The 15741-nt window shown below is 39.3% G+C and overlaps 1 protein-coding gene across 3 annotated transcripts in view; it reads right to left on the reverse strand.

Annotated features, from left to right (window-relative positions):
• Positions 1 to 15233, reverse strand: part of camsap1b (calmodulin regulated spectrin-associated protein 1b) — a 28898-nt gene extending 13665 nt beyond the window's left edge. For 2 of the 3 annotated variants that reach the window (XM_079252059.1, XM_079252058.1), the window contains exons 1-6: positions 14868 to 15233; positions 12906 to 13072; positions 7521 to 7783; positions 2198 to 2359; positions 646 to 726; positions 328 to 360 (exon numbers count right to left, since the gene is read on the reverse strand). In XM_079252059.1, the coding sequence (XP_079108185.1) occupies positions 328 to 360; positions 646 to 726; positions 2198 to 2359; positions 7521 to 7783; positions 12906 to 13071 (705 nt within the window). In that variant the 5' untranslated portion in view covers position 13072; positions 14868 to 15233. The remainder of the gene's footprint in view (positions 1 to 327; positions 361 to 645; positions 727 to 2197; positions 2360 to 7520; positions 7784 to 12905; positions 13073 to 14867) is intronic. The other variant, XM_079252060.1, reaches the window with a different exon arrangement.
• Between the last annotated feature and the right edge of the window lie 508 nt (positions 15234 to 15741).

The following is a 15741-nucleotide window of genomic DNA, read 5'->3' on the forward strand; positions in this document are numbered from 1 at the left end:
AGCAAATACCACATACACTAAATCACAGAAAGTTCACATGGCCTAACCGAGCTTGAAATGAGGAAGCACACAAAGCATAGCTGAAGAAATATGTTCTGAAAACTTCACAAGGGCTGGAATAACCTGACACCTGCGTGATACATTCATCGCAAGGGGAAAAAAATGTGTCCGCTTTCTCCCCCCTTACCGATACATGGGCTACAAGCGGCACAGAATGAGCTTGAATGAGCCATGGTGGAGTGTTTGCGCACACATCAACACAAAACTATGCGTGCAAGGGGGATAAGAAGGAGGGAATGGGTGTTTGGGAGCTGGCAGCCAACTTACAGGGACTAGCTTCCAATACCATTTGGAGGGAGACTATCCAGTTTGCAGGGATAAGAAGGGTGGGAGGGACAGATGAGGAATAGGAGCAGAAAGATTAACAGGTCAGAGGTCACAAAGAGAAAGGATCAGATCTGCTTCCGGAGTAAACAGAGAAAGAGAGGAGGGTCAGATCTGCAAAATGCTTTCAGGTAGACTTCTCATGTTAACTTTGAAGGAAGCTGTTGTTTAGAAAGAATATTTCTCTGATCCAGTTAGATACAGACATGGAAAAGAATCTAAATGATAATTTTGCACTTCCGTCCGACTTATTGGCTTTACCTTTTGGTGGCTGGGGGACTCCAGGGGGTGGTGCTTGACTTTGTGCTCCCTTTCTGTAATCTCCTTCATTTTCATGTTCACCTGCAGGAGAAATTTATTCTATTTAATGTTCTTTATTTGCTGAAAACCCCAGCTTTATGCATATAATGGACTGTTAAATGCTCAATCTGAATTCATGAAAAGGCTCATCTGACGTGTTTGTACTTCCTGGTTTGCATTAAACCTATTAAACTGGTCTGTGTAGCATTGTGGATTGAATAAACACATTAGTCTCTAAGGAAGAAGAAACATAACCAGAGGACTCGACAGAATACAGGAGGAAAACAGAGAAGTCCGAGAACTCTTTTCTTGATGGTATTTCATGATAATTCCTTCATGTAAGCAAGTGTGGGCAAGTTTATCCTTTTGAAAAAATATTGTAAAAAGTTTCCACCCCTGCTTTATGCATGTAAACCCCTTTTGAAAGAGACAAAGACCACCTTAAGTAAACACTGTTTTTCAAACCAAGCTTTATAGATGTGCAACTTCAAAGTGCATGTACCTGCATGAACAGCACCCAAAACATAAAAATACCTGTTATATTAACTAGAGTGTTAGCTGTTAAAAGAAAATGAAAGGAAATAAAACAGAGAGAAATGTACTGACAAGGAAATTCAGACGTTAACGTAGAATTCACGGTTAGATGTGTGGGGAAAAAAAGATTCAGCACTATGCAGAAAAAAAGATTTCTGCAATGATGACAGAAGAGAGTTGTCTAAAGATAATCGTAACATACAATCAAACGGGATATTTAATGTCATTTAAGCTGTTATCATTAGTAATAATTTTACTCTTGTGAGCCCACACTGCTTCTTTTCGCTTTAGTCCAATTAGAAACTTGCACCCAGATACATAAAAAACTGTTCTAAAGAAAATCTTCCAGGGAAATGTCAAGTTTCTCCAGTTTTTCAAGTTAATGTGATTCCTAAAGCACACACTACACAATTAAAAGCGTACTTCTGTGGGGTTTTTTTTTGTTTTATTAGTATCAAATCAGTTATTGATTAGTAAGATGACTGAAAATTACAACAAACACACACAAAATCAACAAAATAATCAGGTAAAAAAAAAAAAAAAAAAAAAAAAATTAAATAGATTTCTGAAGACAAATTAGATCATATAAATATAATCCGTCTGCTAGCAACAGATAATTCTCCTTTCCTTCACAAAGATGGTGTGGAACATGATGATGATTCACAGACACAGCATGGCTCATTCACGCATGGCTTTCGCTGCCTCAGGCCTTCAAGATATTCAAGTGCAACATGAGCCTGAGCCACTTGTGCGTGGACTCCTATCGGTGTGACTGTCTCCAGTGCTCCAGTTACAGGATTCAAGAGGACCACTGTCACCAATACGGTCAGTGTGGACCAGCTTAAATAACCTCATGGTGCTCAGCACCCAATGCAATACATTTTAGAGAATTAAATGACGAAATGCAAAGAAAAACTTTTGAAGAATAGTATTAATCTTCGGTGTACTGTAAGCTTTATGTTTGTGTGCTTTTCTGAACCTTGTTGATCCAGAAGACCATAGCGTCCTCCAGGTCAAAGGGCAGCTCCTTAGAGGCACTGAAGGTAGAGAAACGCTTGACAGAAGCCACCACTTTTTCAATGCTTATCATCTCCACTGTGTAGGCCATCATCAGGGCATCGATCATGGACATGTGAGCGCTCTGGGTGAGACACAAAGAGAAACAGGTGACAAACTTTTCGAGCAAATGCAGATACAGATTTACCAAAACAAAATTTTAAAAAAATCAGAGAGCTTATTAGTGAAAAACATTGTTTTACAAGTTTACTCTGTTAATTCAACAAAGATATAACATATTAACATTATCTATCTAATGTGCATCATATATGATAACCAGCATAAATGTTGTCCTAACAAAAGCTTCTAGTGTTCAGCACCAACCATCGCAGACAATACAAATACACTAATAAGTATTTGTAACCCACAATTCCTAATTAGTGACGAGTGGATTCTGGTATTTAACACACACTGCGGCGTGTGGATTAACAGTTGAGAATTATGGGATAAGACCAGAGCTCCATTGAGAGCTCCAGTGAGACAATCCGGAGACTCACAAACAATTGCGTAGCTTTAAATAACTACAATGGCTTAATCAGAGCCGAAACCCCTCATCCAGCTCAGCGGGTGTCCAGCGTTAAACCAGCTTTCTAAATCATTATGTAATCATAAAGCTCAGCATGAGGCATGACTGCTCCGAGTGGCCTGACACCTGATGCCGAGCAGTCAAACCACTGATCCGTGATACCCAGGGCAGATTTAACACCAGTCCGATATCAACCAAACCTAAACCAAACAGAAACAAAGAAATCTGACATTCATTGTATGTTAAAGACACCTACGGTCAATCTAATTCTGCAATTTCGATGCCAGTAACTGAACTCAGATAGATGCAGAATAGACGTGGCTTTGTTGTGTTCTCTATAACATGCGGCCTAATCCAATCGGTGATGGAAGTGCACGACAATTAGCCTCTTTAACATAATGAATGAGAGCTACTTAGAGCTTCCTCTGCAACATGACACAAGCAGAACATATATTCCCAAATAAATGCAAACTAATCTTAGAAGATTATTCTTATCCTGTAGAAGATGCAGACAATACAGACTGATCAAACTCAGCTGATCTGCACAAAGGAAGGCTACTGGTATACAGAGATATTTTGTTTCTAGGGGAGAATATTTATGTGGGCCAAATGATTTTTATTTAAGCCTGGCTGATCTCTGCTCACCATGGGATGTTCAGCCATTTCTTTTCAGGATTAACCCACTTTACCAAAATGCAGGTATTAATCTTATTTATTGAACACAGCATAACCTACAGTACAGTCACAACACTTTAAGTTATGCTGTGTTCACTAAATTAATTAAGCAGATCTAAGAAAATGAAAGCATCGTTTGCCCCCCCCCCCAAAAAAGAGATAAACATGATGTGTTTTTTTATTTAAAAAAAAAAAAAAAGAATAAATAAACACTAATCCAGCAGCATACTCTGCAGGTGCCAAGCTTCCACATAACACTTTCAACACTGGATCAGGACTGGCTTTAAAATATTTTGTGATGTAATGTAACTATAAAAACAAGCTTTTTAAATTTTCAGACAAAAAATTTAAAGTCCAACTAAAACAACACAAAGGCAAAAATGAAAGAACAGCAAGTTGTAAATAACTTATTGGTCAAATATTACCAAAATATAACAAAACTGTGGTGTGAAGCCAGAATTAGTCTTGACAAATGAGCAGAAAAAGCAACATTTTTAACCTGATAACACAGAAACAAATGCTAAAGTTTGCCATAACTGTATGGAAGAGAAGCATCACCAAACACTGAAACTTAGTGTTACAGATAAATAAAACTTCTAGCATTTACACACTATTTAATATTTCAGTGTCAGTGGTGCTCAAGTAACCCAAATGGGTTTCTATAAAAGAATGTTGCACTTGTTCTCAATCTGCTCTTCATCAGCGTAGCAAGCAACCTCATGGGGGAGCAGGTTGCCCCCAGCGCTGTGTGCACACTGGGACCATGCACACACATACAATAAAACAGTTACAGCTGACCCAGGAGAGATGCTAGCTTCCAGGTTTTACAAGCTCCAGCTGATGCCCCAATACAAGTCAGACAAGGTGCAGAGGGTCTGTCTGCAAGTAGAGGATCTCCTTAATTTATACATACAGATACACGTTCAAAATAGGAAAAATGCATGTTTCTATGGAAACACTATGTGGAGTCAGCAAATGAAGAAGGGGGTTCCAACAGATTATCAGAGATAAGCGGTGTCCTGCACAGGATTTTCGCTCCTCTCACAGTGCTTTGTGTCTGGCTGCTTACACAGGCCCGCGTGGATTATTTTGTCAGGCTGCGAGCAGGAAAAGCAGACGCACATAATTTACTAGCCAGCCTGCAGTAGGGAAGGCCTGATCGACAATACCGCCGGTTACTAAGGTTACGAAAGGAAGAAAGATGGGGGAGACAAGAAAGCCGGTAGGTGACAGTGTTCATCCCATACTGTGTGAAGTGCTCCAAGTGAAACTGGGAGCTACAGGACCGCATTGCTACATAAAGAGGTCATGCACTTAATGGGCATCATGTGGGACCACTACCTAAAGTCTTATCTTTGTATTTTTAAGCTGAATTAAAAGCAGTGTTGGACAAGCACGGTCAATATCACTTAACAGTTAAAATGGAGGATTAAAGTAAAAGATTTTGACTGAGCTGATAACTAATAAACTATCTATTCAACTATGAGTTAGTTGTACATTTTAAAATAGCAGCTAAGAAGATGGTCTTAGGAGATACATTAAAACCAAGGTCTTTCTGAGCAAAAATAATGATATCCAAGTGAAAAATATAAAGCTTTTCATACTATAATAATAATAAAATAATAAACCCAAACTACACAAATATTAATACTAGCTGTGGAATAACAGTTTCAGACATGCACAAAGCAACGTTCCCGTTCCCTCATTTAGCAAACACTGACAATGAAGTAATGTTTTTCCAGCAGCCTTAATTAAAATTGTCAGGGTATGAAGTAATGGGGGGCAGCTTTGTGTTTGGATTCAGTATGAGCACCACACAGTGGCAAATGAACTAAACACTAAAAGGAACTCATCACACAACATTATAGCGTGTCGGTCCAGCTATACAGGCTAACACCTACTACTAAGCTAAAGCTGCTAAGCACTGCCAACATGTACTAGGTGGAGATCACTCCCCAGAGTATCGATCCTGGAAGTTTAGACGTGCAGACATAAATAGACTGGTGACTGGAAATATTTGGAGCTCAGAAATCTCGTATGAACAATAAACTCGGGATAGATGTAAAAAAATAAAGTTTTCTATTTTTTCACAGTTTACCAATACCTAAATACCTACAGATTCAATCAATTCAATAGTCATCTGAAACCACAAATAAAATCAAAGTTAGTTATTAGTAATGAAAACGAATTTCTCTCACCTGCCAAATGTTTACACAATGAAATGTATACATGTCTGACAGCATCGTCTTTTATATTCCAAACAGAGCACTTGGCTCTCAGACTGCAGGTTGACTGGTGGTTCCCAGAGTCTCAAAGAGTACTATGGGAGGAAGGGCCTTTAGCCATCAGGCTCCTCTATTATGGAACCAGCTCCCACAGTGTGTTCCCACACCTTTAAGATCGAGCTGAAAACCTTCCTTTTCCATGATTCTTATAGTTAGGATATGAGCATCTCCTGAGTGCATGTACGGGACCCAACTGTCCAGGTTATGCTCATTGCTCTTATACTTATGGGTAGTCTAGCCATCCATTACTTATGTAGCAATGGGGATGTTACCTGATGCACTGAGAAGTACCTCGCTCTATTTCTCTAATGTATTAATGTATAAATATATGCCAATATTGTCATCTCTAACTTATTTCTCCTTTTTTCTGCAGGTCTTCCTGAATAAGTGCAGTTGTACATGTTGATCTGTCTTTCCTGTCTTCTCCACCCCAACCAGTCGAGGCAGATGGCTGCCCTCCCTGAGCCGGGTTCTGCCAGAGATTTTCTTCCTGTTAAAAGGGAGTTTTTTCCTTCCCACTGTCGCCGCGTGCAGCTCAGGATGGGGGATTGGATCAAAGTCATGATTCGATGCAATCAGTTGGTTTCTATCATAGGCTTTGTATGAATTGGTTTAAAATTATGTGTCTGTAAAGTGCCCTGTGACAACATTGTTGTGAAGTGGCACTAATTGAAACTGAATTAAAAGTACTGTAAAAAACATTACTACGGCTCAGTGTTACCGTAAAAGCGACCTGTAAAAACATGCATTAGCTCTAATGTTTGGCTATGAGCATGGCAAGAAAAAATATTTTCAACAGTGTTTTCTGGAATTATTCATTTCATTCAGAGATTTCTTAACAAATTAGTGGTGTCATGTTTACAAAGTACATAAGGTTAAATGTAGCCAAAACCCTGAGAGACAAGCTACATACAACACTGCCACTGTAAAATACCATTCATATCCACACTCAAATCACAGCCCCGCTGCAATATGAGTCCTCATTCAAGTTGCATGACAGTCAAATTCCAGCTTTGTCATTTGAATGGAAATGATAAGGGTGCAGCCAAATGATCTGAGGCCTCCTCCACAATTTAAAGCGGTAAAGTACGTTCAAATCTGTGCTATGCAAACTTTAGAATAGTAAAAACATTGTGATAAAAAGAAAAATTAAATTTCATGACAATCTAAAGCTTACCCATAGCTAACATAGTAGCACGTTCTAAATGTCTAAAAGCCTTAGGAAGAGACTGATGGCGCTGCCAGATAAAGATAAAACCCATCACCTAGTTCCACTGATTTCACAACAGCAAGATAACGTCAGAGGAGGGCAGAGCTACTGATGTTACACGCAATGAACAATAATGTTGTGGCAACTTGTGCTTAAAGCTAGATTTAGGACTACAATAAGTCACTTCCTGCATTTGGCATAATGGGTAAACACATAACGATGGTGTTAAGGGTCCTCTGCCTCATCTGTTGTTCATACTGCGTACATTGTTGCAGTGCATTTCTGCAGTATACCTGCATAAGACAAAATAAAAAACCCAAAACAGCTATAGCTTTGTGCTCCATGCTTAGGAAACGTTTTTCTTCTTCACGCAGAACTTGTCCTCTCTTTTGGTAAATACTAGTGCAGTGCATGAGTCGATATATTATTCTAAAGGTTTGGCTCATTCGACCAAAGGTCAGCATGAACATCATCTCAGTCTGCATGGAAACACCCCCCTAGTTTAGCAGAGTAGCCTGAAGTGAATGCAACCTCAAACACAACCACTCACCATTTTGATGGGCATGCAAGCCAGGTCCTCTTCTGTCACAGGCGTATCATCACTCTCCACAACGTAAATACCCTTCCTGGACAAAGCCTGGATGACTGACAGGTGGGACTGAAGAGAGGCTGCCTGCTCCGTCTTGAGGATGAGGGCACACACTCGGCAGTAAAGTTCACAGGACAGCAGCAGGCGAATGACGGGTGGCTTGATGTGTTCTTGGTCATACTGGTCTGTGTAGAACGGGTCCCTTAAATCCTCTGGAATATGATCTGTAAGGAGGAGATTGATTAAATAAACCATGAGTTGTTCTAAAAGAAGTATGCACCGTTTTGTATGCGTTGGCCCATACTCAACCTAACTTCTAAATAGGGATTACGTGATTCCACAATTAATGTTACTATCAAGCACCACAATTAAGTGAAGTAAAAATCCTTCAATATTTTCTGTTTTATAAAGACTGCAGCTTGAGCACAGACTGAAAACAGTTACACAATATTTGCATGTCGTGTTTGGTTTGCTTTTGCCCTAAGCGAGTTGTGGGTAAGGAGTGGCATAGTGGGAAAGTATGGCAGGAAGTGGAAGAATGTTTCCCTTCAAACAAACACATGAAGCCATCCTTCATTGATTTCTTTTGGTTTAAAAAAACAAAACAAAACTGAAGCGTCAATGTTGGTGACGGCTCTTCAACCTGTAAAGCAGCCATAAAAAGGTTGTAGTCAAAGGAGGAAATACATAAAATATGTTTCACCGGAGCCCTCTAAAAGACAGGCGGCATGTCCAGAACGTATCCTGCATCTTGCCTAAGAGCTGCTGGGATACGCTTCAGTCCCCCACAACCCTGTATTGGAATAAGTTTATACAGGAAAAAAAATGGATGCAAGCTTCCTCATCTGCAGGGAAAATATCAGCTTTGTATTCTTGGGTGGCTGTAGCTAAGGAGGTAGAGCAGTCGTCCTTCAATTGGAAAGTTGGGAGGTCAATTCCAGGCTTCCCCTGACTAAAAAAATGCCGAAGTGTCCTGGGGCAAGACACTGAATCCCAAGCTGCCCCCCGATGTGCCTATTGTTGTATGAGTGTGTTTGTGAATGGGTGAATGTGACAAGTTGTGTAAAGCGCTTTGAGTGGTCTGCATGACTAGAAAAGTGCTATGTAAGTACAAGACCATTTACCATTTTACTTTTAAATTAGGGTGACAGTGCAGCAACTTGGCTAAATGACATGAACATTTGCCTAACAAACATTTAAAACATTTGCCTAACAGAAACATTTAGCTTACAGTGCAAAGCCCAATGAAAAACCCACTTTTTGACAGATAGTGTCGTTATTCAATTATGACTGATTTGTTGACGTTCGTATTTTTTTAGTGATCAGTATGAAATGGTCTGCTTTTAATTTCAAATATATATGACACTGTTTATTTCTTTATTTTCACTGTTCCTGTATTATTTATGTTTTAAATGGCAGACTGCTAAAGGCAGCTGGAAATCCAAGTTAGCGAGAGGTTTTTTTCCTCTGTTTTAAAATGATCAGCTCAGGATTCAAAGAAATTTTAAAATAAACCATTTCTACATTGTATTTAATCGACAAAACCCAACCAACCAGGACGTATTTTTACAACAACACTTCTATCAGTAAATCTATAATCATGAACCCGATACTGTAAAAGTTATACACTGATTAGCTCCAGTATGACAACTGAGACAGCTGTAGCTCAGGAGGAAGTAAGGTTTTCTTCCAACCAGAAGGTCGGTGGATTGATTTTAGGTTTCCCCATATTTTTGCCCCATAATGTGTATGAGTGTGTGTGTGAATGGGTGAATGTGGCATGCAGTTTAAGTACTTTGAGTGGCCAACATAAAAACGCTACATAAGTACAGTCCATTTACCATAAAAAACAAAAAAAAAACTGCAAAAGGAAGGAGGAAAATGTTGGTGCCTGCAAAAATACCTTTATTTTCACCACCTGCCTCATTCTACATTTCTGCAGTACGAATACATACATGCATCAGTTTGAGTTTACTTTAGGTAAACATAGGCTTGTAATTACAAGTCACGGCACACTCCCTCAACAGTAAACTAGGCTAATCCAAGTCCTTAATCAGAGCAAACTCTTCAGGTGACAGTATGAACTTTGCCAGCATTAGCTGAACAATGTTAGAGCAAAAAAAAAAAAAACCCTAAAAGAAAAACAGCGACCTACAGAGGTGATTCTCTTGCTTTGGATGAAGTCATTCTTAAAACAAGAAACCACAACCAAATAAAGGCATGGAACAAAGCAGCTGAGCTGAAGCAAGCTCAACTGAGTTTATATTACAACGTAAACCACACAAAGAGGTCTGCAGTCAACCACAAAGCCTCTCCAACAAACAGCGCCAAATGGTGTGATGATACAAAAATCCTTTTTGTATAAATCTGTTTACAACGCTGCCTGGGTTTCAGTATCACTAAATGATGTGTATGCGATGTGCTCTTAGTGTCTAAAGGGATGAAGGGAGCCTCTTGCCAGCAAGCGTTTGGAAATGCTAGAGAACAGGAAGGAAGAGTCCTCCAGCTGGTTGGTGAGTTATAATAACAACTAAAATGAAAGGAAAGAACTCATGGGTTGAGAAATATTATGTTTTCTGTTTTGTTTGATGCTTTTTTCTGTGAGAATATTTTCAGCAGAACAACAACCAGATATTTACTTTCACAGGTTGGATTTGCTAAACTGAAGCTCCTTTGCTCTACATCTAAAGTCAGGACTTGACCTTCTCTGTCCTGATAGAAGAGTTGTTTGAAGACTGCATTTCTCTGTGCATAGCTCACATCCATCCATTCTCTTAACCACTTGTTCCAATTAAAGGTTGTGGGGAAGCTGGAACCTATCCCAGTAATCATTGGGTGAGAGGCAGGACTAGGACTAGTCGAGAAGTCCATCACCAGGAAAACACAGAGAGAAAAACAACCATTCACACTCCCTCACAGGAAAAAAATAGTGACAAAATAACCTAACATGCATGTCTTTGGACAGCGAGAGGAAGCCGTAGTACCTGGAAACAACCCACAGATACACAGGTAGAGCATGCAAACCTTCTTGATGTTAGGCCACAGTGCAGCCCGCTTAGTTCAGTTTATCATAAAGCATGTCATGTGTTGATGCAAATTAGAAAGCTCTTAAAGGCCTTTGGATTGGTGCATTAAATCATCCTGCTAATGCACAGAAGAAGTCTGTTGTCAGAATAATGTACATGAACTGGCAAACATAAAACAATTAGTGATGCATCGCTTAGAACAGAACCTGTTGCTGCTCAGGTGCTCTATTTTCTGCAATCCACAAACATCACTGCATTACAAGCCAAACATCCATCCGTCTGGGTCACTTCTGGAATCCTGTGTCTGAGTATATACACACACTGGGACAGTAGGTGTATTTGTGTATGAAAACAAAAGGGGTCTCAGCGAAGCGCGTCTTCACGTTTGACTTCATTCCACAGACACTGATGTCATGTGGCAGCTGCCCCGCCTTCCTGCAACCCAGTCAGACTGAAAAATTTACTAACTGGGATAGGGTGGAGCACTAGAATAGGGTCTGAGAACAAGAGCCAGGATGTCATACAGCAAAGTCAGCCAACCAGGACCAGCTTCATGCCATGTGCAGCACAGGTAGGGTGGAGCAAAGGTTGTAGTGTTGAGTCTGTCGCTAAGGTTGGGAGTAGATCTGGCACATGGAGAGCATGCATATAAATACTAACATATAAAATCAAAAAGACCCCAAAAAAAATCCACACAGATGAATCCTGACAACAACACAATATAATTAATTTCCACTAGAGATGCAGACGATCAGCTGTGTTCAAGTCACTGTGACAATACACAATCCATACGAAAACAATAACAGCATTGTAGCAGACACCATAAAGTGCAGTGGGAGGGTGGGGGATAAAATCAGCCTAATTTATTATGTCCCTTCGGGAGGAAGATAACCATAGCTGCACCTGAGAGTTTCCTCCCCCTGGACCACTGAAGCTTTGGTGCTCATTTCTACTGAAATAACATATCCAGCCAAATTCATGTGTATCATTTTGTCTGTACTAAAAAGTCTTCTCCGTCTCTCAGCCTGCATCATTAGTGAGGGTCCACGCTGATAAGACAGCTACAAGAGCAAGCAAATTCCTCCGAATGGGCTCAGAGAAAGAAAAAAAAAAAGAAGACCTAATAACGAGCTCCTGGGGAAAAGACTGGACACAAAACAAATGCAAAGGAGGCAGCAGCTGTCTATCCATAAACTGGATTACCATTAAAACTCCTGCTTTACAGTGAATGCTTCAGTGGCATTAGGAAATCAGTGTAATGACCACAGACATGAATGAAACCACAGGGTTACAAAAGAAGGCTTGAATGAGGTTTCGTGATAACGACAGATTTAACCAAAGACCACACTGATGCAACAGACATGCAAAGTACTGAATACCAGGACTTAGGCGTCAGACAGCTGACTCAGCTCAATCCATTTAACAGGACACCTTGCAGTGCACGGTAAACTAGCAGCCTTTCAGTCAAAATTATCCTCTTTTCTGTGATGTAATCTTTCAGATTTTAGCAGCTGAGGGTTAATCACCTGCCAAACCTTCAAAATGTCCTGTTTAAAAAACAAGGTCAGGAATTTGGTTAAAAAATAGAAAAATTATAGAAAAGATTTCCACATATGTTCCTCGTGGGGAATATGCATAGTTAGGCACAGAAAACAGGTAGTAATTAAGAGTTAAAAAGTTTCATTTTCTATAGTTCTTTATTATTAAGAGCAATAAACTCAATGAATTAAAGATAATTACAGAGCTTTTGTAGTCATGGTGCCAAGTTTTCTACAGCCTCTACAGAGGTTGTCTTAAGTTTCATACAATGCTTCTCAACCCAGAGTTTTATTCCACTCAACTATTACACAAACAACATGGAGAAATATGGTCTAAAGGCCCACTTACTAATGCGGATACAATCTTATCAAGGAGTGGGAGTCGTTGGCAGTGTACATCAGTGTTTTCCATGCTCTGAGAGCAGTCTAACAAATATAGCCTAATCCTCAGTGCCTGTCACTCACCCTAAACTGGGCTCAATCTTACTGGCCATCCAACATAAATGGAAAAATCTGGCAAGTCTGTGAGAGAGGCGTGACTTGCCAAGTGTCAAGGGGGTCTTACAGTAGGCTAAAGTGCACACATTCAGAAATATTTTTCTTTCTCTTGGGTGTTTGCTGTCGAAGTTTGTCAGCAGAAACACTGTACAATCTGCTGACTGTCACTGTGTAAAGAATGGTCGCTCCAACAAGAACAAAACAACAAAAAAACAGAGAAAAAATTCTCAAAATCTGAAAATTGTCTCAGTTTCTGTAGGACAAATGCAAATTAGATTACTTACCAATGCCATAGGCTTTGGCAAACAACCACCGCAGGTTGGCAGCTATTTTTGCTCGGGCAGAGTCATACATCTCCAAAGGTACAACATCCATTGTGCCTTCTGAAGCTGCAGCCAAATCCACTTTTCTTCTGGTACTGTCCCCACCAACACACAAATCAACATCCATCCTTCAAAAATAATGAAAGTAAAAATACTGTTAAAGTCAAAATTATACAGAAGGTGTTGCAAACTGAGAAACACAGCCAAACAACTGATTATGAGCAATCTATAATCTGCTGAGCTGCAATAACCATTAATATAGCTTGTGATTGTCTGAATGTTTTATTAAAGCAACTCAATAAATGACTAAATTAGAGTTCCACTGAATCAGATGTTTGTTCAATTTCTGTAAAAAACAGTGTCTTCAGTGATGCTCCTAAATGTTATGTTATTGGTCACATGGGTTTGAATGTGGTGTTTAATACAACTGGCATCTTTGCAGACGTGTGTCATTATGGAGACAATGTCTCTGCAGTACCTGCTATTTAAATAAACCAACAGTGAAGCTATTGTTAAGAAAACCCCTCCTGGAGGATGCTTCTAGTAATTATATGTATTGTTGAAAGCAGATAATATGCAGTACTAGTTCACAAATTAAATATACGATCTGGTGTTGGTCTAATCTTTAACATTTGAGAACTAAAACTGTTTTGTTACATGTGGAAGAAATGAAATCTGATGAACTGTAATTATAGTTAATAAAACAAACTATTCAAAGCTGCAAGACTATTTAAAACCATTCAGCAAAACTGGGTCAGAACAACTCGGAGACAGTCATTTGTAATTTCAGTGACCTCTTTTAAAATGATAAACCATTGTGTCCTGTCACTTCTAGCTCTTGCTGCAGCTTTTTTTGACTGACAAATCATAAATGTTATGAGTTTGTCTTGGGAGATTCAATGTATTTATGAGCTAGGTAACTAGGGGTGGGAAAATCGAATTGAAAAATCAAAAATTGGGATTTTTTTGCTTCACAATTTTAAAATCGATTTTTTTTCTCTAACTAAATAAAAATAATCCATTATTAAATTTTGTCATTTTTTTATTTTTATTGATCCTTTAACTGGTCTTCTTGGGCATTACAGCAGCATAATGATGGTCTGGCTATTAGGTTGTTTATTTTCCTCATTGAAATCAAGAAAAATGACGAGCAAAATAAAGTTTTATACATCTATTTTGTTTTTAATCTACAGAAATCAGCAATATTGAAGAATTGTGAGAATCGCAATTTAAATCGAAATTGGGACAAAAGCATATCATCACAGCCCTATAGGTAACTATTAAACATATAATCTGTTTTCAATACGTAGACAGTGTCTAACATTAGTCTGGTGGGGGTTTTTTAATATATGAAATTAAGTTCAGACTTTAAGTATTCATTTTCCAGTCAGGCTGATTTCTGGTTTTTAGCTTTAGACAGGTTTTTAGTTAAATCTATTTGTTAACAGTGTTATCATGTCTAGAGCAAAATGTCTCCATACAACAAGAATGATGAAGAGAAAGTGCAGATAACTGCTTATAAAAAAAAAAAAAAGGCTACGATCCTACAATCCCTTAAAGCTGTTGCTCTTAAAAACCCAGAAAACAGTAAATCCATGTTTTCCATCATTTGCTTTAATAATTGTAAAACAAACCTGTAGCATCACCTGAACAACATCATTCTCCCATCATATCACTGTAAATGGCCTAATACTGGCTTGCTACACAAGCTGGGTAATTCCTACACTAAATACAACTTAGCCATTGCGTTTTTGTGTGACTTAACCTCATGTTTTCCGTTATCTGACACGGAAATTTTCCCTAAAATTGTTTTAGCAATGCGGCCATGCATGCAAATGACTAAGGCAAGCTAAGCATTAGCTCAGCAAGTACACTGCATTCACTGCACCCACGGATGACGCTAGCCACTCAGCAAGACATTACCTTGAATGGTGTTTCTCCAAGTCACCCTTTTGTCCCTTCAGGGTAAACACTTAACCAAGGACCAGCCTCGTTGTGTCCAAAATACACCAGCCAAAGCGATGCATCATAGCCAGCTAATCATGCTAACAAGGAGGCTAGTCTGAGGTCTCCTCCCAGCAACAGAACCCGATTTGCGGCCTGTGGCAACCGCTAAACAGCGGAAGAATATCCAGGCAAAAAATGATGTGAGCTCTCCAATGAAAAAGGACGACGTACAGCTGCTCCTCTGTTCAAAAGTCTATCTTTGTATGAGACAGTTCATGTTAAATAAGATAGACACATTTCTTTTTGCGACTCCGCTGTGCTCGCGCTCTGCTCGTGGAAACGTAATTTTCATCCCAGTCTTCCTAAATGAGCCTACTGCGCAGGCGTGATTACCTTCCAATCTGGTAATAGTAACAGCGGCAGATCAACTTTCTGCCAATATTTACATTATTATTCTTTTTTTTTCTTTTTTTAAAAAGGGGTAATTATAAGTTAAGTCATACATTTTGTACACTAATATTTTTCTTCCAGAAACCGTCAAGGAAACAACTGAATTATTTCTTGTGAATGGTCCACACAGGAATGTCACGCCTTTTTCATTCAACGATGACGACATCTAGTGGTGAGATGCGGTATAAACTTGATGTGATGCAGTATTCATGATGTGCAATCAATGTAATCAGGGCCGGATTAAAAGTGCAGAGGCCCCTGGGCCCAGAGTGTTCCAGTGGGCCCCCCTTCCGCACCGCAACATTGTGAAACTTGTGAATGATACACTGTGAAACGACATTTCGAACATCTCTCAGCCAGTGGTACCAGTAGCAACCATAGATTGTATATGAAAGATGGA

This window comes from Telmatherina bonti, assembly GCF_933228915.1.
Source record: "Telmatherina bonti genome assembly, chromosome: 13".
Lineage (NCBI taxonomy): Eukaryota > Metazoa > Chordata > Actinopteri > Atheriniformes > Telmatherinidae > Telmatherina > Telmatherina bonti.